The sequence below is a fragment of the Folsomia candida genome, unplaced genomic scaffold, assembly GCF_002217175.1.
Source record: "Folsomia candida strain VU population unplaced genomic scaffold, ASM221717v1 Fcan01_Sc001, whole genome shotgun sequence".
Classification (NCBI taxonomy): Eukaryota; Metazoa; Arthropoda; class Collembola; order Entomobryomorpha; family Isotomidae; genus Folsomia; species Folsomia candida.
Window position 1 is genome coordinate 16730912 of NW_019091193.1, and position 21005 is coordinate 16751916.

At 37.3% G+C, this 21005-nt stretch overlaps 2 protein-coding genes across 7 annotated transcripts; one reads left to right on the plus strand and one right to left on the minus strand.

Moving 5' to 3' along the window:
* The first annotated feature begins 7 nt into the window (after window positions 1–7).
* LOC110846696 (AP-3 complex subunit beta-2) lies at window positions 8–11798 on the plus strand. The gene is made up of 20 exons (XM_022093524.2): window positions 8–163; window positions 268–400; window positions 1110–1185; window positions 1290–1422; window positions 1497–1534; window positions 1611–1771; window positions 1850–1952; window positions 2042–2108; window positions 2186–2265; window positions 2915–3130; window positions 3417–3452; window positions 3640–3792; window positions 4198–4459; window positions 5025–5245; window positions 5341–5596; window positions 5738–6573; window positions 6667–6855; window positions 8081–8318; window positions 9817–9976; window positions 11272–11798. Exons 2-20 carry the CDS (start codon window positions 318–320, stop codon window positions 11453–11455), a joined length of 3492 nt encoding a protein of 1163 aa, XP_021949216.1. The 5' UTR covers window positions 8–163; window positions 268–317; the 3' UTR covers window positions 11456–11798.
* LOC110846704 (protein FAM169B) lies at window positions 11446–20971 on the minus strand. 6 transcript variants are annotated; one of them, XR_004833610.1, is made up of 9 exons: window positions 20698–20971; window positions 20399–20469; window positions 19181–20332; window positions 17489–17613; window positions 17012–17106; window positions 16532–16712; window positions 16183–16359; window positions 12507–12754; window positions 11446–12383 (listed from the first exon to the last, which is right to left on the minus strand). XR_004833610.1 is itself a non-coding variant. In XM_035846198.1 (9 exons), the coding sequence occupies exons 4-9, from the start codon at window positions 19219–19221 to the stop codon at window positions 12588–12590; spliced, it is 786 nt and encodes a 261-aa protein (XP_035702091.1). In that variant the 5' UTR covers window positions 19222–19380; window positions 20231–20332; window positions 20399–20469; window positions 20698–20970; the 3' UTR covers window positions 11487–12587. The 6 variants fall into 6 exon arrangements, 5 of the variants coding, with proteins under 5 accessions (XP_035702091.1, XP_035702090.1, XP_035702089.1 ...); XM_035846198.1 differs by having other exon boundaries at window positions 11487–12754; window positions 19181–19380; window positions 20231–20332; window positions 20698–20970; XM_035846197.1 differs by having other exon boundaries at window positions 11487–12754; window positions 19181–20131; window positions 20231–20332; window positions 20698–20970.
* Between the last annotated feature and the right edge of the window lie 34 nt (window positions 20972–21005).

A 21005-nucleotide genomic window follows, 5' to 3' on the forward strand; every position in this document is an offset into this window, starting at 1 on the left:
CGCTCAAACTTTGACACATCCTCCTGTTGATTCTCGCCAAATACAACCACATGTCAACACACGAAAACAATCACTTTCCAATTTTTCCTATTTTGATTCAAGAAGAACTATAATCTACATATTCAATACTGGAAATGGTTAACAATTTAACACCCATAATCAGGTTAGTAGTTTGTTTCCTGTGAAAACTATGGGTGAAAGTTTAAATGTGATTATAAACTCTGTCATTTATAAAGTTGTCGTTTTTTTTCTTGTGAAAATAAATAGGACAAGGTGCTAATTCTGTTTTGCAACAATTGCAAGCCAAAATCTCAATAATGGAAACCCGATCAGTTAACGATGGACTGGATTATTCCGGAGATGCGGCTGCAGGATCATTTTTCAGCTCGGATTACAAAAGGTGACGGATTAAAAAAATTGGATTCGTAATTGTTTGACTGCTTTAATTATCGTCTTCTTTTTCATAAAAACAGTCAGTGTTTTGACCCACTTGTATATTTTAAAAGGGGAGTAGTTAGGGTCATCAAATTAGATTTGCAATTCATAGAGCAAGATTATAAATTCCAATTAATTCAACGGAGTATATATACATTTTAAGAAATAATTTAAGATATAAGAAGTATTGTTCAGGAAAAAAGGAATGTTTTTGACTATAGTTTGGAGAACTAGATCCATGTAAGCATTTCTCATGAAATCAATATTCGTAATGTGTAATGTAATATTGGATGCAAATTAGTATTGCTCATGCACTTATGACTAAGGAATGACTGTTGTAACAGCCGACAATTGTCTGTCAAACAGTAATCTGCATTTAATCTGTTAATCTGCTCGCCATACGATTAAGCAAAGGCTTAAATACTTACTAAGTACAACTTAAATTTTACTTAGTTGTTGCAAGAGAGGGCAAGAGGTTTGAATAGTTCCAAGCTTTTCACAAATTGTTAATATTCATTGCGCTGTTAGAAAATGGCAAAGGGGAGATCAAGTTTTGAATTTTCAGAGTCAGACTACTTGGACGTTCCACTGAATAGTGTGATGGATCTTCAGCGCATTGAGAAAGAATCAGGGCTTCCTTTTAATAACGACTCATTATGCGTTGCATATTTCAGACATGACGACTTGAAACAAATGCTTGACAGCAACAGAGACAATTTGAAACTGGAGGCCATGAAAAGAATCATAGGGGTAAGTGACTTTATTTGAAATTTATTATTGGAGATTTGAAAAATGATTTCTTTGCTTCGCATTACAAATTTATTTTTAAAATTCTGGTTTGGTGTACATTTCAGATGGTTGCAAAGGGTCGAGATGCTTCCGAATTATTTCCAGCCGTTGTTAAAAATGTCGTCTCAAAAAATGCAGAAGTTAAAAAGCTTGTATACGTGTATTTAGTGAGATATGCAGAAGAGCAACAGGATTGTGGTAAGGAGTGCGAGTGAACGAATTATATATTATTTAATATGGTTTACATGTAACAAATAAATTATATTTTATAGCACTTTTGTCAATTTCAACTTTTCAACGAGCGTTAAAGGTGTCACATTAGTGCTAATAATTCTTTTGATGTATTTTGTTGGCTTACTGTAAAGCGATGCTATTTTTACTTGCAGGATCCAAATCAATTAATTAGAGCGAGTGCGTTGCGAGTGCTGTCTAGCATTCGTGTTCCAATGATTGTTCCCATTGTTATGCTTGCAATACGGGATGCATCGGCTGATATGAGTCCTTATGTACGAAAAACTGCTGCTCATGCAATTCCCAAGCTATACAGGTAAGGTTGTATATAAATCGTAATAGCATTCAATTAATTGTTATTGCTAGTGTTACTATTATTATTGATTCGCTAAAGTTTGGACCCGGATCAAAAAGAAGAGCTTGTTATGGTGTTGGATAAACTTTTGTCCGACCGAACAACACTTGTCGTTGGTTCTGCTGTGATGGCGTTTGATGAAGTGAGCAAAAGAAGAAGACACAAACCTTCATTTGCTCTATTTATTTTATTACAGAATTTGTTTACTTCTTTGCTCAATTTTTATCTTAGGTTTGTCCAGAACGAATTGATCTGATCCACAAAAATTACAAAAAGTTGTGTGCTCTATTAATGGATGGTAAGCTTTGTTACTTTTGCTTAACTGGAATACATATTGAACAAAAAAACACGAGAACCTATTTTCTTTCTTTTTAGTTGATGAATGGGGTCAAGTTATGATTCTGAACATGCTTACACGATATGCTCGTACTCAATTTGTTAACCCTGACCTTGGGGTAAGTATATGTTGGTCTTATTTCTGTAAGGTAGTAATTAATAGTCGTCAAACCGAAACAGCAGTCACACCTTTACACTTCTTTCTGTCCTTGGCGTTGCCATTGTCAGAAGCTGTGCTTGGATTATATTTATGTATGGATTATATTTAACGAGGTTATAGAAAATCTTGAGTTTATTTGTGTTACGCAAAAAACATAAAAACAAACAATGGTCAAACTGCTGTCAACCAATCATTGGGCCATGATCACACACTTGGAATTGCGGACGCTTGGAAAAAAGTTGATCCAAGGAAAAATATGTGGATGGGAAGTGAACTTTTTATATGCTCTTCAAGCACTTTGTGAATTGTGTAATAACGAACGGAGGAGATTATATGGCCACCCGTATGGATGTATTCTGAGAAAGTGACATGCATGAACTTATTGAACAGCGGAAGAGGTTATGGTTCGGCTCACTCATTGTACACTGGCTAAGTGGAGAAAGGAGAGGTGAAGGTGGGGAGAAATTGGATCAACTTTTTACAGCATTATGTCCTTTAATGGGGCTTAGTTTATGAGTCTGACAAAATAGATGTGGAATAAGTAGTCTAGTACGTGTGTTGTTAACATTTGAGTAATGTAATCGTGATGGCCCATTACTCACACTCAGGATTTGACAATTGATGGCGAGGAGCGGCCTTTTTATGATGACGAGGAACACGAAAATGGTGACGATGGGGAGGAGAAGGACGAAAAAGGCAGTAGCGAGGACGATAATGAAGATGGCCAAAAAAAGAAAAAGCTCGCTGGAAAGAAGAAGGGGAAAGAAGAAGAGCCATCAAAACATAAAGCTGAGATGGATCCCGATCATCGACTTTTGCTGAAGGTATGTCAAATCAGCATCACTACAAAGCTGTTGTGATGATGAGATAGCGTCCCAACTCTGCAGCACGTGTGCTGTTCAAGTACTTTGGCTGGGTTATTTGGGTTTTGAAACCCACCACGTTGTCAATTTTTTATCGCTTTGTTTTTGCAGTGAATTTATTTTTGTTAAACCCGATAATCTGGTTTGCGCTAATTAACTTTTTAACCTAAAATGGGACAACTAAAATTATAAAATTCTAATAAAATGATAATGAAACTACAATGCTAAATATGTTTGATGTTTTCAGAATGCACGACCATTACTTCAGAGTAGAAATTCTGCGGTAAGAATTTTGCCTTGCACATCCTTGTCTCCCAGCTCACTTTCTTTTATTCTTTTACAAGACTAGGAATTTCTTTGCTAAACAACGCACATTTATACGATTTACGACTTCCCTCATATCCGTTCATGGTCGGGATATATCTATAATTCCCCTCTGGAAATAATCGAATTGTTTGTGATTTTGGAAGGTGGTGATGGCAGTTGTTCAACTTTATTACCACGTAGCACCAAGGCCCGAAGTAAATATTGTGGTGAAAGCCCTCATTCGACTCCTCCGTTCACACACAGAAGTCCAAGCTGTGGTATTGTCTTCCATTGCAGCAATGTCCACAAGTCGCCAGGTACAGTTGTATTACATTTTACAAAGCACTACACCCTCAGCTCAGATTTTTTCGTTATGCAAATCACAATTTTATAATTTGTACAACGCTGACTCTGCACTGTTAATGTGATTTGTATTTTATTAACTTGAGTGATATACAATTTTTGGTGATATAAAAATACATGATAAATGTTGCGAGAAAGCTAAAACAAGATTTGTAATCGCTGCTCGAATCGATGAGCTTATTCTTTTGTACCACACAGAAAAATATGATACTTACATATATATTTTTTTTCTTTACAAACATTTTGGTACCTTCTTCGGCGTGTTTGGACCCATTGGATTTGGACGTTGGATTATTATTTGTGTGATACGACGAACCCGTCTGTGTGGAATGGTTGTCGTTGGATGGACACGTTCACAGTCCTTGTTCGAACCGTACATGAAAAGCTTTTTCGTTCGAAGCAGCGACCCAACCCAGATAAAGTTACTCAAACTAGAGATCCTCACGAATATTGCCAACGAGACTAACATTCCACTGCGTGAGTTCCAGACCTACATTTCAAGTCAGGACAAATTGTTTGTGGCTGCTACGATCACCTCAATTGGTCGATGCGCCTCCAATATTAAGCAAGTCGCAGAGTCGTGTCTCAATGGGCTTGTGTCCCTCCTCTCACATCGCGACCGTAAGTTTTATTTTGTGACATTTCCTTTCTTTTGTTGTTCACCTCTGGTAGAATTATGACTCGGAACGTGCCACTAAAGCGTCTTTCAACCAGAAAATGAACTTTGTAGTTTTCAATAGCTAGAAGCATGACGTCCTATACTTTCTCCCTCTCTCTCTCTCTTTCTCTCTCTTTCTCTCTCTTTCTAGCAAATGTTTGTGCCTTTGCCACTAAAGAAACAAGGTTTTTTAGTTTCACCATCTCAAGACTGAACACTTGATTTTGATTGGTTCGTAGATGGATGGATTATTATATGAGTGATTGGAAGGTTGTCAATAATCAAGTTGCTGATGAAATACATTTTTTTACAAAAAAACTTTAAACCGGAAATTTCTTCTCCTTTGTCATGAGAATTTGATTAATGCGACTCTACATGTACCTATGAAGGGGTTCGCTCTTCTGTAATATAACGCTAAAGAGTTTTCTCTGACGACGTGCTGGACGTGACTCGCAGCCATATTGATTAAGAATTTTTTATGTCATATTGGTTGGATATGTACATATTTACGTTTTTATTTCCTTGCAGCTGCGGTTGTGGGTGGAGCAGTGGTTGTAGCTAAAACCCTTTTGCAAACTCAACGGAGTGGAAGTAAGCCTGTAATTGTACAACTAGCTAAAATGGTGGACAGGGTGACTGTTCCTCCTGCCCGTGCAGCTATTTTGTGGCTACTTGGTGAATATTGTGAGCGACTTCCTCATCTGCCACCGGACGTACTTCGCAAAATGGCAAAAACATTTTCAGACGAGGTAGTAATGATGCAACTTTAAATATAATACATAAACTCTACATACTTGGCATAACTGAGTAATTTTCATTCAACATTCATTATGAACTTTTTCAGGAGGACATTGTTAAATTACAAATAATAAACCTTGCTGCCAAACTTCAAGTAACCAACCCTGGCCAGACAACTTTACTTTGCCAATACATATTGAATCTAGCCAAATATGACCAAAGCTACGACATTAGAGATCGGGCAAGATTTATTCGTCACTTGCTATTCCCTGAAAACCCTGAAACTTCAAAACTCAGCAAATATGCTAGAAAAATTCTTTTATCCTCTAAGCCTGCTCCGATTTTACAATCGAAATTCAAAGGTAAATATTTCAGTTACATATGCTCATAGTGATTGGTGATTTAAGCATATTTATGATGATACCCAAATGCTGGGGTGCTACCTATACTATGTAATGTTCAATAGTTTTGATTGAAAATGTTCGTCATTGATTTCCGATCAGACCGAGACTTTCAAGTAGGCTCATTGTCTCACTTCCTGAACACTCGAGCTACCGGCTACCAAGACTTACCCCCCTACCCTGAAGTAGCTCCAGATCCATCCGTTCGCTATGTCGAACCGCCTCCTTCAACAGTGAATGCACATGAACCTATAGATTTTGGCTTCGATTCCACACATGGCAAAAAGAGCAAGAAAAAACAGAGTAAAAAGCTGTCTTTTTATTCAGAAAGTGAAGAGTCACAAAAATCTGAAGGAACCGGATCTGAATCTTCGAGCAGCAGCGGCGGCTCTACCAATAATAGCAGCGGCGATTCAGAAAGTGGAACAGAAGATTCTGAATCAGACTCTGCTGAATCCAACAAGACTGATAAATCTGAACAGACAGGAAATTCGGATGACGAAAATACCAATGAAGTGCTTCCTTCGGGAAAATTAAAAAAGAATGCTCCAACTGTTAGTAGTGGCAAGTCAAAGTCTCAACAAGCGACAGACAGGAAAGTAGTAAGGTATAAGAAAAAGCCCAATAAGTCAGATACCGAGGAAGAGGAAACCAATTCAAGTTCTTCGTCTTCAGATGCAACCAAGGGCTCCAGTTCTTCTGACTCGGAACGTTCATATAAAAAGAAATCGAAGAATAAGAATAATAAAGCTACTAAACACAAAGATGCATCAAATGTTGACTTGCTATTAGACATGAGTCGCGACTCAAAGGCAACAGTTGATGAATTAACACCTCCTGGTTTGATGGGGTCTTTATCTGGAGAAATTATGAACTTGACTCTTTCCCCATCACCTCAATTCGGTGGTAGTGGAACAAGTACATTTGGTCAAATTCAGGTGATATTTGCAATCTTTCATTTGCATTTAATAACTAGTTTATTGCTTGATTGTCATTTACTGATTGTATAATAATTTTTTAATTCCTTCTAGACTGCTAGTGCCATGTTTATACCAACGAAAAAGACGGAATTGATAAACAAAATATCCTCGGGAGGGGTGCAAGTTTCATATCGATATACTCGATCACCTCACTTATTCTCGCCATTGATGACATCTATTGAAATAATTATTGAAAATACTGGAAAGGTGCCTCTTAAAAACGTTCGTATTGGTCAAACGGTAAGGTGGATTTTTGCTATATATTATTACTCGAATATGCATTCATGCTAGGATAATGCGATAGTTCGATAGTTGCATGATTTCATAGTTATAAGTAGGGTAAGAAATTGAAATAAGCATGATAAATTACCCGAGCTTTTTGTGTCGTCGAAGGTAATGACAATACAAAACCACGATACAGATGTTTATTTTATTTCTTACACATTTCAAGTTAATTGTTAGGTACTTACTGGACGAATATGTTAAGTTGCAAGTATTTTATACACATCCTAAAAACAAATTCATTATTTTGCAATTTTATGTATCTTTCTTTAATGAAGCGAAATATAAATTTTACGTTCAGAAAATCCGACATAATTTACATTAAGCCAGGGTTAGTAAATAGTGGTACTTCTCAAGGCAGTCGTACATACATATGCTAACAATATTTGCTATGTATGACTTTTGCTGCCAGTATTAAAGGGAATGACGCGGAACATGCCGCATTTTTACGACGGACAGAGAGGACGTAGAATAATACTCTCAGACGTTAACCCTTGTTTACGTCCATGAGGAGTTCACTCGAGGACAATTTTTCTGCTTTAGCCCACCTCTTTTGAGAGCACTTTATCAAAATTATCTAACTACGATGTGATATGATATAGCCTTCAAGGAATGGTGTGATGAGTTCACCAATCACAGTTCGTTCGTATATAGTTCATAGTCATAACCGTAACAGTAATAATCACAAAACGGAGTTATATTTTATTCACAAAATGTAAGTCTGTTGAAACGAAAGAGAAAGGTGTATCACTTATGGGATCTGCTTCTGGGACTTGTTGAAGTTTGTTTCCAAACGACGCCAGTGTTGAGAAGGTTGTGAAAGTTATGAAAAATCTAGACTCATAGACGCACACAACTGGAAGTTGGCTGACAGTTTGATAAACGTGGGCTCCTAGATAGTAGATTTTACTTCAAAATGATGTATAATAATAATAATCATAATCATATATCTCTTATACCTTATTATCATCCGAATTTCTTGTCAGGTTACATACATAAATTTGCATAGGAGATCTCTAACATACACGCATATTACGTTCGTAATAAGTAGGTCTGCCGTATATTACAATTTAATTTTGTCATTAGCACGTACAAATACAGTACATATTTAAATACATGAGTTGTAACCGACAGACATGGTAATCACATTTTACACGTCATAATTTAATTTTAAATCTTTCAGATGTTGCCCAATGGAATGAGTATTAACGAATTCCAACCTTTGGACATGCTTGATGCAGAGATGGGTGCAACTGCAATTTTGGGAATCAATTTTAACGATACTACGCAAGGAGCAAAAATGGACATGCACTGGGAGACTGAAACTGGGGCAAGAAAGCAAACTGTGACATTCAATCCTAAGATAGGAGAATTAATTCGCCCCGTTACAATGTCGGAATCTCTGTTTATGGCTGAACAAGGTGAGAACTCTTCTTCTCTCGGCCCCTCTCTGTTAAAGGGTAAAGGGAATAAAAATTTTGTAGCTTGTTCACTAGTGTGAACGAACGAGAGAGTTGTTTTTATGTGCAAGGAAATGCACAAAGATTGAATGAATTTATGTATGTATAAGGGGAGCAGCAACTGGATGACTTTCCGAGTGGTTTCCTTTACTGGTTGCAAATTTGCTTCTTTAACGTAATTGGCTGTAAGAAAGTCGTGAAATATTTCTTGGTGAACATATCCGTTCTCCTCCGAGAATTTAGATTGGTTAGTCTCCACTTCACAATGCAACCATAACCGAGCAGAAGACCATTTGCTGTAATGCTATTCCTAATTTTTGGTTAATACGGTAAAACTTGTGTTGTAAAGTGAGCATAAAAATCTTCTAAGGGCAACCAAGAGAGAGTACAAGCACCTAAAATTCATGTCGTTCGTAGAAGGAATTTTGTATTCATGGAGAGATCCGAGTGACATGAGAAATTAATTTAAAACGCACATTTGCTATTAACTAAGGAGTAGTTTAAAACATGATTTATAAAATGTGATTTCATTTTAATTATTGCCGTACTGACTTTTCTATGTTAATTTTTTCGGTTTAATTTTTCGTTTGTTTAATTTTGGTAATCTGGATCTTCAAGCATTCGTATTGCATATGCACAATTACGCTTGTACATTTTACTGTTATACTTACTTCCATTGCAGTGGTTGATGGTGATGAGTTATACAATTGCTTAGTTTTTAGATTTGTGAGTGGCACGGGTCATCACTCTCTTACATAGTTGGATTTAGTTGTTTTAGACGAGTGACTATTTTTTAACTTGAAAAAGTTCAAGTTTCAAATAGTTATTTTTTGTAGCTACCATATTCCACAGAGAAAGTTGTATATATGTACAAAATGATGATCTACTCTGCATTCTAAAAAAACGGCATATGACCAGGATTTACATAAAAGATGACATGCCACAATGCCACGTAGGAGAGGTTTAAAGTGAGAGAGGATGACATCTGTCTTGTCATTTGGGCTGGCTTTAGGTGGGTCGGTTGGGAAATTGGAGTTGTTGGAAGTGAAAGCTTGCGGGGAAATGGAGATGAGAACAGATTGACTGCTTTCTCCCAAGTTCAGTAGTGCCGCCGCCGGTCTGACAAGTTTAGATCGTCCCTCGTACAGAGTAGTTTACTCCGAGTGCGGAATGTATTACGTTGATTATGATTACTTGAGGAGGAATGACGGACGTCGTCGTCCTCGTCGTCCTCGTCGTAGGTATCACTGGATTATGCGAGCTTTGTTTTCTGATGCTCCTATCTTTCATCTCTCGCATTCAAAATCCGGACTATAATGGTGAGGCTTCTCCCTGCTAGAAAGTCGGACGGATGTATAGGATATGAGTTGTATTATTATTTTAATAGTGTGAGGAGGAGGCTGTTTTGTTTGCTGTTATGTTATGTTATATTCTAAAGTTTGCCATCTTGATTTTGCAGCCAAATTGCGTGGGATGAATGAGCACGAGGGAAAAGCATTTGTCAACAAGACTTTGGTCTCGACAACGACGACAACTCCTCGTCATTCACTACTGGTCCATCGGGTATACGAGACAGTCAACGTTCTCCAAGTACCATCCGTCGAGGATCATCTTGTGAGGTAATGTTTATAATTTGCATACAAAATACTCCCTTTTGTTTTTATCGTCTTGCCTCATAAGTTAATCTGTTCCACGCTTATTATAAATGGGGCCATTTTCACACTCTCTACCGCAGCGAATTTGTGCATACCACGAACCTTGAGCTTGTATTTATGAAGTACCACCAACGAAAAATATTTGCTCTGACTTATTGTCTTACTACATCTCGGCTACACGCTCTACATACGCTACGCTACATATTATGTAACCATTTGCATATGCCCAATTACAATCAACCAAGCAATGAAGTTTATTCTTTCGTATGAACGTGTGACTTCCTATTATGCATATTTATTTATCTACAGCTAGTCCCCAGTTTATAGGTTGACACGAATATGAACTTGTATAGTTCATAGGTTGACCTTGTCATTACCTTGGCTTGACTTGCTTTTATGTTCCTGTGACGTCCATATCATTGATGTTTTTAATGTGATCTTTTATGAAAATTCCAAAATTCTGAACTAGGTAAGGTATGTATTGATGCAAAAACCAATAACATAATAATAAACTACATGACTCCATGGCTGTTTGAATATTTTGATTGAATTGAAATTGCAAAAAATATCGAGTTCCTAAATATGAAAATGTGTATAATTCGTATGACATTTTATTTGAAAGAATATACGTCAGCCACTCCCACTCAAGAATGGTGTCCAGGGCAAAGAGTCGTGCGCCTCATGCTGGTCATTTTTGGTTCATCCGCTTAAAATTGCCCTTGATGGGTGTGACTCATTTTAAAGAAGGATTATAATTTAAAGTAAATTTACACTGCGGAACCAAGTATTCTCACAACCGAACATGAACCTTTAGTAAGCATATTAAGCATCCCATGTTTTCTGCACATAGCATAATGACTGGACTGAGAAGCTACAGATTTGGGTGTGGTTAGGTGGCTCACGTTGGTGTGATTTGTACCAAGCGTCTTATCAGGCAACACTTTCACTGGTATTCGTATTACCTTACCTAAGCCAGAAGTTGTTTCATTTCGCCAAGACAAGACTGAGAATGTCGTAAAATAAAGAAAATGATGAAGAGAAAGAAGTTTCGTGAAATGAAAGTGTGTGGTAGTACGTAGTACTACTGCCTGCTTTTCAAACTATAGGACCAGTGAAAGTACCACCCTGCCTTTTTCATGTATCGATTGCGCTTTACTTTTTTTCTCCCTCTCTCCTCAAAGCTTTTTCTTTCCATCACATTCCATTTTGGTTTCTTCTTTGACCAAGTTATTTACTTAAACATTTATGCACGGATATAGGTTTGCGGGACAATCGCTAAGCAGTCAAACTCTCGTTCTTGTCACAATCCACTTGCCAGAGAAAGATGGGACGGCTCTTGTAGAGGATGAAGATATTCCGGTGGCTGCCCGTATTGTCGTCAACTGTGACAAAATTGTTATTGGTTCGATGCTCGCACAAGAGTTGAAAGAAGCTTTAAAATGAATCAGTTTATTCCATTTGTGCAATTTTACTCATATATCAGTATACATGAATTTGTAAATACTACTTATATACAATATATTAGGCACTCAGAACAGATGAACAGATGCAATGAATAATTATGTAATACACCCAGTACATGATAATATAATATTGTAGTATATATATATAATTTCTCTTGTTTAGAATGTGTTTAAAATGCCTTGTAATAAAAATTGTGCTTTGTAATTTATTCGAGTAAAAGGTATAAAAAATATGTGTAAAATATGTGTGTATATAAAACGAAAGTATGTATGTATGTATGTATGTATGTATGTATCGTCAATAAAGATTCGTCTCACCTCGACACACACCAATATCTCTACATTGCATGTTCATTTGAAGCAAGTTCTATAAATACATCTGATGATAGTGTACACCTGACATGTAGAAGTTTGCCATGAGTACTTTGTAAAAATAAATAATTCAGCCAGAGTCCCACAGTAAATCTCTTCATTCTTTCGGGTTTAGAGGTTTTCCTGAGCATTTGTATTGTCATTCAGCCACTTGGTTGTAATTCGTTATACGGATTGGGTCATCTTCTTTCTCCTACACAGAAGAGGCTTCCTTGTCGTATGTACCTCTCTCTCTCCGCCTTGCTCAACTCTTAAAAACGATGAAGCTGTGTAGTCGTCGGACATATAGTTGTTGTGGTGGGACAGCCTTTTCTTCTTTCTTTCACGAAGATTGAACAACCATTCGGCCACTAAACAGCTTTGTGTATATTTCATTCCGTCCACTTTTTCATCACGATTCACTGCTCGCAGTTGTATGTCCTTGGCTGGTCAGAATTATGTCATGTTTTTCAACTTAAACGCTCCGAAAAGAGTTCACTTCTCAGGCGGCGTCGTATATAAATACATAGGAGGATTTTTTGTGGACAAAGAAAGCACTAAAGAGTTAAGGTGCACTCATTTAGCATGACCCGTTGTTAGAGGAGTAATTTAGATTGGTTTTATTTAATGATTGACGTCAACCACGATGCTTAATTTCTATAAAAGGAACAACTACCTACCAATTTTTAAATCAAGTAAATAGCGTAATTTGAACATAGCTCCAGGTCTGTGCATGGTGATGGGTAAAGATTTTCATTGTGTCATTCCAAAGTGCTAGAAGAAGATGCAGTGATCCTACTGCTGGACGTGGGTGGTTGTCGTCGAGACATCAACCACAAATTACGAGTGTTGCCTTCAGTGCCGCAGCCGGTTACTTCCCAGAAGCGAGGCCGATCTGATGGAGTTACTTCCAAATATTTCTTCAAGACTGCAATCAGCAAGACAAACCAGGACTTGGTTGTAAACTTTCACTTTCTCCTCAACAAACAAATGCGAAAACGATTTATACATAAAAAACAGAAAGCAAAGAGTGTCACTATAAATGACCAACAATCATACAAACAGTTTTCTTCTTGTCAGAAGCAATACGCTCAGAACAGTACTATGTACAGTAGGATGTGTGTGTGTATGTGAATACGTAGATAGATATTATATAGGAGGACTTTTTTGATGCATGAAATTGGCCACCAATAAAAAACAAAAACAACAACGAAATGGAGCAGAACGGTCGGGCAGGGCGAAAGTTGAGGAATACAAATTCGAAATTATATATCATTGTGCTTGTTTAAAATGACAACGCGCGTGCCTGTTTAAGTATATATGATTTGTACTTTTGCTACCTCAGCATATATATTACGCTTCAACCACAAACTGCAGACTTTCTGTTGACTCTAATGTGTCGATTTATATTTTTGAGAACAGCTTTACTACTTATTCCTTGAGAGTTGAAGTTAAATTATAATAATAACCCTTCTACTTACATACATTGGACCATCGTAAGAGAAAGTTTATGTGTGCGTGGCCTGCTGCTGGCTCCGCGTTCTCCTTTCAATTTCATAATACTACGGTTAATAATGGTCCCTGAACGATTGAGTAAGAGAGAAAATTGAAGCGAAAGAATCATTTGAATAGAAGACATCAAGAGATCGAGGGATGAATGGAGGAGGCTCTTATTCTGGGTGACTTCCTTCCGCTTACTTTTCAATGCACCTCGTCTGATACATTTTCACCATCTCCTTCTACTTTCTCTTCAACAATGGGCAGAGAAAGGAAAAGTTAAACGTGTCCAGAGATGAAGTTGGCCAAAGTGGGAGGAGGAGATGAGGAAAGTGCGAGCATTCTTTTCAGAAGATTATTTACAGCTAATCGGTACATGATAAAGCGGAGAAAGACGATCACCACCGTCAACCGCTATATTCTTCCTTTCCTCCTCCCCGTCGTCTTATTTCTGCGTGTTTGATGTTTCCTTTTCTTTAGCGTTTTAGTCCCACCATATCTTTTTGATCCAGTATCCCATTCACTTTCTCTCTCTCTCTCTCTCCCTCTCCACAACTGAATGCATTGGTGATCAAAGCGGAATTGTTGTCATCGATAGTCGAGAGAGAAGGAAATGAAAGGGAGGAGATTTGGCGGATTTTCTATCCCTGTTGATGATCTAGGATGTCTCACAGGTCTTGGGCCTATCGTTCCCACTGGACTTCCCTTCCCACTGCTCCCTCCACCGAAGGAAGGAGACGTTGGCCGTGAGCAAGTCGCAACTAAATGGAGACATAAAGACCAAACTAACCCAAACCGACCGACCGACTTGGGCTTCCTTTCCCCAGGGATAGGATGGAGACATTCCATTACAATATATTACACACTGCTTCCTCTCCTTTATGCACAAACTCATGCCAAATTGCTTCGATTGCACGCATACTCATACATTTTGTTATTGCCACTGCCACATATCTGTCCAATTTTAATCCGTTCGAAAACCGAGCCTTCCTCTGACATTCCCGTTTACTTTTTGATTAGAGATGAATATTTGGATTGTGGTCGTGGCTTTGCATCTTGTGGGCACTTGAATATATTTTATATGCACATAGGAAGCGGATGAACCGACCGTAAAAGCATTTTATAGACCACTATGGTTATACTGGCCTAAATCCATCCAGTCCGGCTTGGAACTTGTCATTCTCAATAGATGCGGCCTACTTGCTCACAAACCGAGGCTGGACACCGACCATACAATCTTTGATAGATTTATACAGGTTGCTGCCGCTGTATTATGATTATCAGGCTTGGGCAAAATAGATACTTTAAGATACAAGATACAAGATACTACTCGTATCTTGTATCTTCCAGCCGCCCCAGCTAAAAGTATCTTGTATCTGGAAAATCCTCAATGAGTATCTTGTATTTGTATCTTGTATCTGATATTTTATATCCAGAGGAAAGCATCTAAGATACTTTTTAAGATACAAGATACTTTTTGCAAAATATGTTACCCGCGACATCTAATGTTCGCTTTTCTTATGATTCATGAGGTAGTAATTGTAATTTTTAAGAAAATATGCGTTTTATTTTTGCTAGTGGAAGGTGTTTTTCAATGCCTAACTACTCAAAAGTAAGACTTTCATCTTACTGGCAATACCTAAATGGCAAAAAATATGAAATTTTATCTTTTTTTTATCTTAAAAAAAATCAAAAGTATCTTGTATCTTGTTAAATATTTAAGATACTTTATCTTATCTTGTATCTTGTATCTTAACAAATACTAAAAAGTATCTTTTACTTAGTATCTAAGTATCTTGGCAAAAACAGAGAATAAAGTATCTTGTATCTAGTATCTTGGAATTTTTCCAAAAGTATCTTTATCTTGTATCTTGTATCTTAAAACAAAGTATCTTGCCCAAGCCTGATGATTATTCATGCTAAATATGAATGACTCAGCAGTTTCCTATCCTATGTGATGAAAATAAGCCAGGACGCGTTGAAATCACGCAAACACACACAGTCTACATTATTGTATACGGTGTGGAAACGTGTGCGGCGTCGGCTATTTATATCATGAGAAGTTTGAAGGAAATTTTCGTCATTATCTGATGAAATACCCGAACGAGAAGAAAGGGAATTTGTGGTGGAGGAGAATTGTATTCAGCAGGAATTTGACAATGTGCCCGTCTCAATTTATATCTTGTGCAACCCTTTGCGTTTTATACGTGCATGTAATGTACATAGACACACGTTTGTATGTACATGGATACATTTGTACATATAAGGAGCGATATAGGGTACCGCGACGTAAGAACTTTTAAGGAACGGGTGAGAGAAGGACATCACTGACATGACTTGGCAGCAGAAATGAAATATCGTAAGGCAAAGGATCAGGGATGTGTCGTGTCAATATTATAGTGTGTGGCCTATCAAAACCAGCCTTTCTCACTCTTACTAGCTTGTGTGCAGTCCGAGATTACTCAATCTTTTTTGTTACATCTATATGTGCTTATATAGATGTGAGTATTCTCCCTCGTCCACTACATGTACTTGTCCCATCCCGAAAATCCAGCTCCACTTTCTCCCTCTGGCCTACAAATCAACCTTTTATGAAATAAAAAGTACAATTTATTGGTAGCGGATTGCAGCTGGGATCAATCTTTTCATGCTTTCTCTGGTAGATAGATACATGGACGTATTTGTACAGTATATACGCTGCTACCTCAAACAATATGCACTGCTTTGGAATGGATATAAACTGTTTGTTTTGGATTTCCAACATGCATATAAGCACGAAGCATTGAAGTCGAAGGGGTAGCGTGTGTTTGCCATGAACAAAGTAAAAAATCAAATTCGCATAATGGCACTTTTACCTACCTCTGTTCATAGGAATGGAAATTGGGAAACTAAATCCAATATTTTCTTGTGGAAACTCCAAAAGTAAATCCTTTACTGCTGAAGACCCCCAGCCTTGACCCCGATAGTCTCGTCTGATGAACAGTGTGTCCAAGGTCGTCATTCTGTAACATTCCATTGCAACGGGATCCAACGTCCCTGTCAGTCAAAAGTCAAAACATGTCGCATGTATAAACTATGTACAAGTATGGCGAATTTCCAGGACCATACAGACATAAGCATAATATTTAATTCAGCCTGGTCAAAATAGAAAAATAATTTCATATAATAATTAACTCTGGTATCAAACGTCAGGAGGATGATTTCCTACCTTTCACTTTGACGCTGTAAAACCCAACGGGCTGCTCGTTGACCCACAGAATTTTAATGAGATCTGTTGGAGGTGGAAAGGCAAACTCCACTTCCAGAAGAGTCTCATCCGGCTCTTCATATTCTTTGTAAACGACCTGACTGAGAACGAACAACACCATTCTCTCCCAGCTTTCCTCAATCTAATAATAGTGCGCAAAAAGAGACCTGGATTAACAACATGCTTTTTACATCATTGTGTTTAGCCATTACATATGTTGATAGTAATTTAAGTCCTAATGGAGACTTTCACTTTTGATTTCATGAAACTTTGGACTTTATTTTGCTATGCCTGTTAAAGCACATGAAATACTTGATGACAGTCCTTGAGACACTATACGCTTGTATAAGCTGTACATAACCGCTGTCCTCTAGGAACTTGAACCACTTCGATATTTTAACGCTGCATGCAAATAGCGAATAATATGTTTGAATAATTTACCTTGTGCCACCCATCTGTTTTTGTTTTAGTATTTTCATTTGCTAATATGCTCTCTGCTGTGTAGAAAGTACTTTTATCATCCAGCAGACCCAGGACTGAAATTCAAAGAGTTATTAGTTAAAGTGCTTCTCATACACGCATTTCCTCGGAAGAACGGCTGAGATCTCTGACTTTCCTTGTTTCTAATGTTTTATATCGAGCTTGTTTCCGGCACAAGAAAAGTTTGGAATAAAACTAATTTTATATATCTTAATGTTATGTAATGTGAGCTCTGAAATACAGTGATACACTGTGTCCAATACTGCTCCTACTGCGCTCCATATGCACACTCTACGTTTAAGAAAACGGCCAAAGAATTCGTATCATTCAGGACCAGTTTATGTATATGAATGGGACTAGAAAACTTAACAACTCGGCAAATTTCTGGAAAAAGTCATTACTAAAGTAAAATTGAATTACGACAGCAATTATCTTTACATTTGTTACAAGAAGTGCATTGAACAATGGAAATGTGTCCAAGTTCGTACGTTTCTGACGCGTCCACTTCTGTCGCCACTAAAAGCGAGTCGTCCCAGTTTCTCGAGAGTGCAACTTGTCGACAACTAATCACAAAAAGAATGAAAACATTTAGAATTTTGTCTCATAATTCTGACTTTTGAACAATAAGCAGAAGGACAGGGCGACGTATTTATGTTGCATTATCCTGGTAGAAATTGTGAATTTTCATACGTTCCTCTCGCCTGCTTTCTATCTCTATCTACCCGTGGCCAATACTGACAATGGAACTAGTGACACAATTCTTATGCGGTACCAGAAATTTGGTTAGAGCAACATTAAACAGATATTTGTTCTAATTGTTATTGCCATTAAATTGGGTATAGCTAAATGGTCGAGTGAGGTGGTATCTCGATCGTATTCTTAAGATCACATCACACTCACTTACTGCAAAGTAATAGTTTTACCGTCTTCCGCTCATGGTGAGACTATGTACATGGCCTTTAAATACTGTGGGAAAGAAAAGTAAGTCGCTGGTTAAGTGGAAATAAAGGAAGATGGAGAAGACGGATAAAAGAGAGAAGCTATTCAAATATATGGCTAATCTTCCGGTAACTTTAAATGAAAAGTTGGAAGAAATGTCTTATGCGACTCTTAACATGCCTGTCCTCCTCCTCCTGTCCTGTCACTCCTATATAATTTCTTAATATTATTCCTTATCCTAAAGTTCCCCCAGTAGCCCGACTTGTGTACCGAGCTGCATCTTGCTGGTTGGTGTTACTATATTATACACTAGTATTCTTAATTCCTAAGAACTTAGGAACTTGGGAACTTGATTCTTCTTTCTAGACTCGAATTCCCATAATAATGTTCCAAGATTACTAAAACACTTGAAGAAATTCTTATGTGGCTAGCTCTATACAGAAATGGAGAGAAAATTCAACATAGCTGAGGACTAGAATTCAACGTTGGACATTCGTATACACTACAGCATAAGGTTCTTATGAGTATAATTTGAATTTGTGGCTGGGAATAAGAACGAGTCGAGTGGCGTTGCTGGCGATGGCTGTACCAGCTTAACTAAATTCCTAGTCCGACGCCAATCACAATCAACACGATGATAATTGCTCTAAATGAATGGTTCTCTGTTCCACGAATATTTTGTGAAAGGAGTGAACATTTAATTTGCTAGATTCCATATCTGCAAAAGGAGTACTGTGCTTCCTTCTCCAAAATGTATTTACACCTCCCACGTAATATTTGCATCAAACCAGAGTCATTCCAACAAAAGGCACGAGGGATCTAATTACAGGGGACTTTAATTCTGAACAGAAAATGTGTTTGGATTTATCAGCAAAATCAAGATAGGACTAGGCAAAAGGATTTGTTAGTTGAAATTCAATTAATTTAATTACTTATCTTTTGAATAACTTTATATAACAAGACCAACAAATGCAAAGCAGTGGAAGAGGGAAGCTTTTATATATGAAAATATATAAATTTATTTGACTCTTAGTCCTCGTCCTCGTCGTACCCATATTTCGGGCTTATTTCTTCCATTTGCTTCAATTTACATATCCTGGGTTTGAAGAATTGGACCAGTGCAGAGGATAATGTCTGGCTACCAGTATTTTACTTGGACACCGACGAGAAGTAATAGAAATAGGTACAAACCTGGAACAGAACAGTGGCAAATAGTTCTCATTGCTCGTCATGTTGTTGTGTCCAATGGTAATACGTAGCACCAACGTGAAAGAGGAGTTCAAATCTGTGTGTTGTAATTAACTTGTGTAGCCTACAAGTATTTTACGTCAAGAAATAATTATGCGGAAATCCGGCGACTTGAAACATTAAAATGGCCCAACCGTGAAACACTAGAATAAACAAATGCTTGTCCTTCAAATCAATCCAAATCAGGTTGTTATCAAGGTTAAAATTAATCTCTAAACATACCCGGCCTACATACATAAGTCGGGATTGTGATTTGTACTTCAATGCAGTCAGTCAATGGAGCACGAACTTTAACTCCTCTACAAGCCTGGCTTTAAGCTATGATCTGATTCTAGAATTAGACTAACTTTACTACGTATACTACATATATGAAGTCACACACATATGTACATGTGTACTATTAGTGTGCTTATCTAACTATATCTGGCATAGTTCACAAAGAGTTTAGAACGCATTGCCCTGTGCGTAACTATATCATATCTATAACGTAAGAGAGTGTAATATGTAAGTTGAATGACACAGACTGGGTTACGCAGCATGATTTCTAAAAAAATCAGAAGTGGAAAATTTTTAAATTATAAAAATAACTAATTTTATAAATAGATTTATTCTACATGGGAGCACTGATTTTGAATGATGATTATCCAGAAAGAATATAATCTTTACTCGTTCTTCTACATTATACAAATAGTATATATTATATATTTATGTTTATAGACGATATTTTCTATCCATTTTTGATAATTTGATTCTGAATATATATTTTCAGAACTGAAAACTGGTCCACCAATTTATTCCGCCGAATGAGTTCCGTTCCCCATAGTTCGACATGCCAAATGTATAGAGGTCATATCAGTCCAAATATACAATTTTCTTAATTTCCATCAACTTTGTCTAAGTAAGCTCCATATACATATCAAAACACTAGCATTAGACTCGGTTCGTTGTGTTGCAAAAACATGTCATAAATTTACGTGTGCATATAAAACTGACCGGTTAAGAATTGCCAATAACTACTGTCAACGTATCCATCACATTGTATTGGGCTGCTTCAAAATATCTCCTGGAATAAGGTTGAACTTCTTGGCAAAGTATCTGATTTGGCAAACATTTGTAGTAAGGCATTGTTATGTGGGAAGGAAAAGACTGTGAAAGTGATACCTTGCAATTGCCAAAGCGTGTGCCAATTTTTTCCATCAAATTCCATTAACGGAACTTGTCCCAAGTGCATTCTACAGGAATCCAACCAAAAGTAATATTTTAGGTGTAATTCTTTTCTATGTTTTCCTATATACTGACCTATTTAATACTATTAAGCAGAACATGAGCATACGTATATAGTAAAGTGACCAACATTATTCTCTGCTTTATGTGACCCGTACACAATCGAGGTGGCCAATCTCTCAAAATGCCAATCTTGATTTATTAATTAGCCAACAAATAATTCCGAGATTACTTACTTTTTCTTTTATCTCTGTTTGCCGTGGAGGAGGGATTGTGATGTGACCAGTGGTACACCAATGTCTTCAAATTCGATTCCCTCATCCATGCGTCAAGATAATTCTCGTGTGATCAGCTAGACCACGTCCATCAAAGTAATACAATTTGCAGGACAGCTTGCTTTTTACAGACAGATAGGGAGCAAACCAAGCAATTATCGCACCTTTGAGTGGTCGTTACTAAAATATGAGAAATGCTGTCACAATTTTTGGGTACTGTTCATAGAATATAAAGAATTAGAAGAAGCACTCTGCTCTTTGTTAAGCAA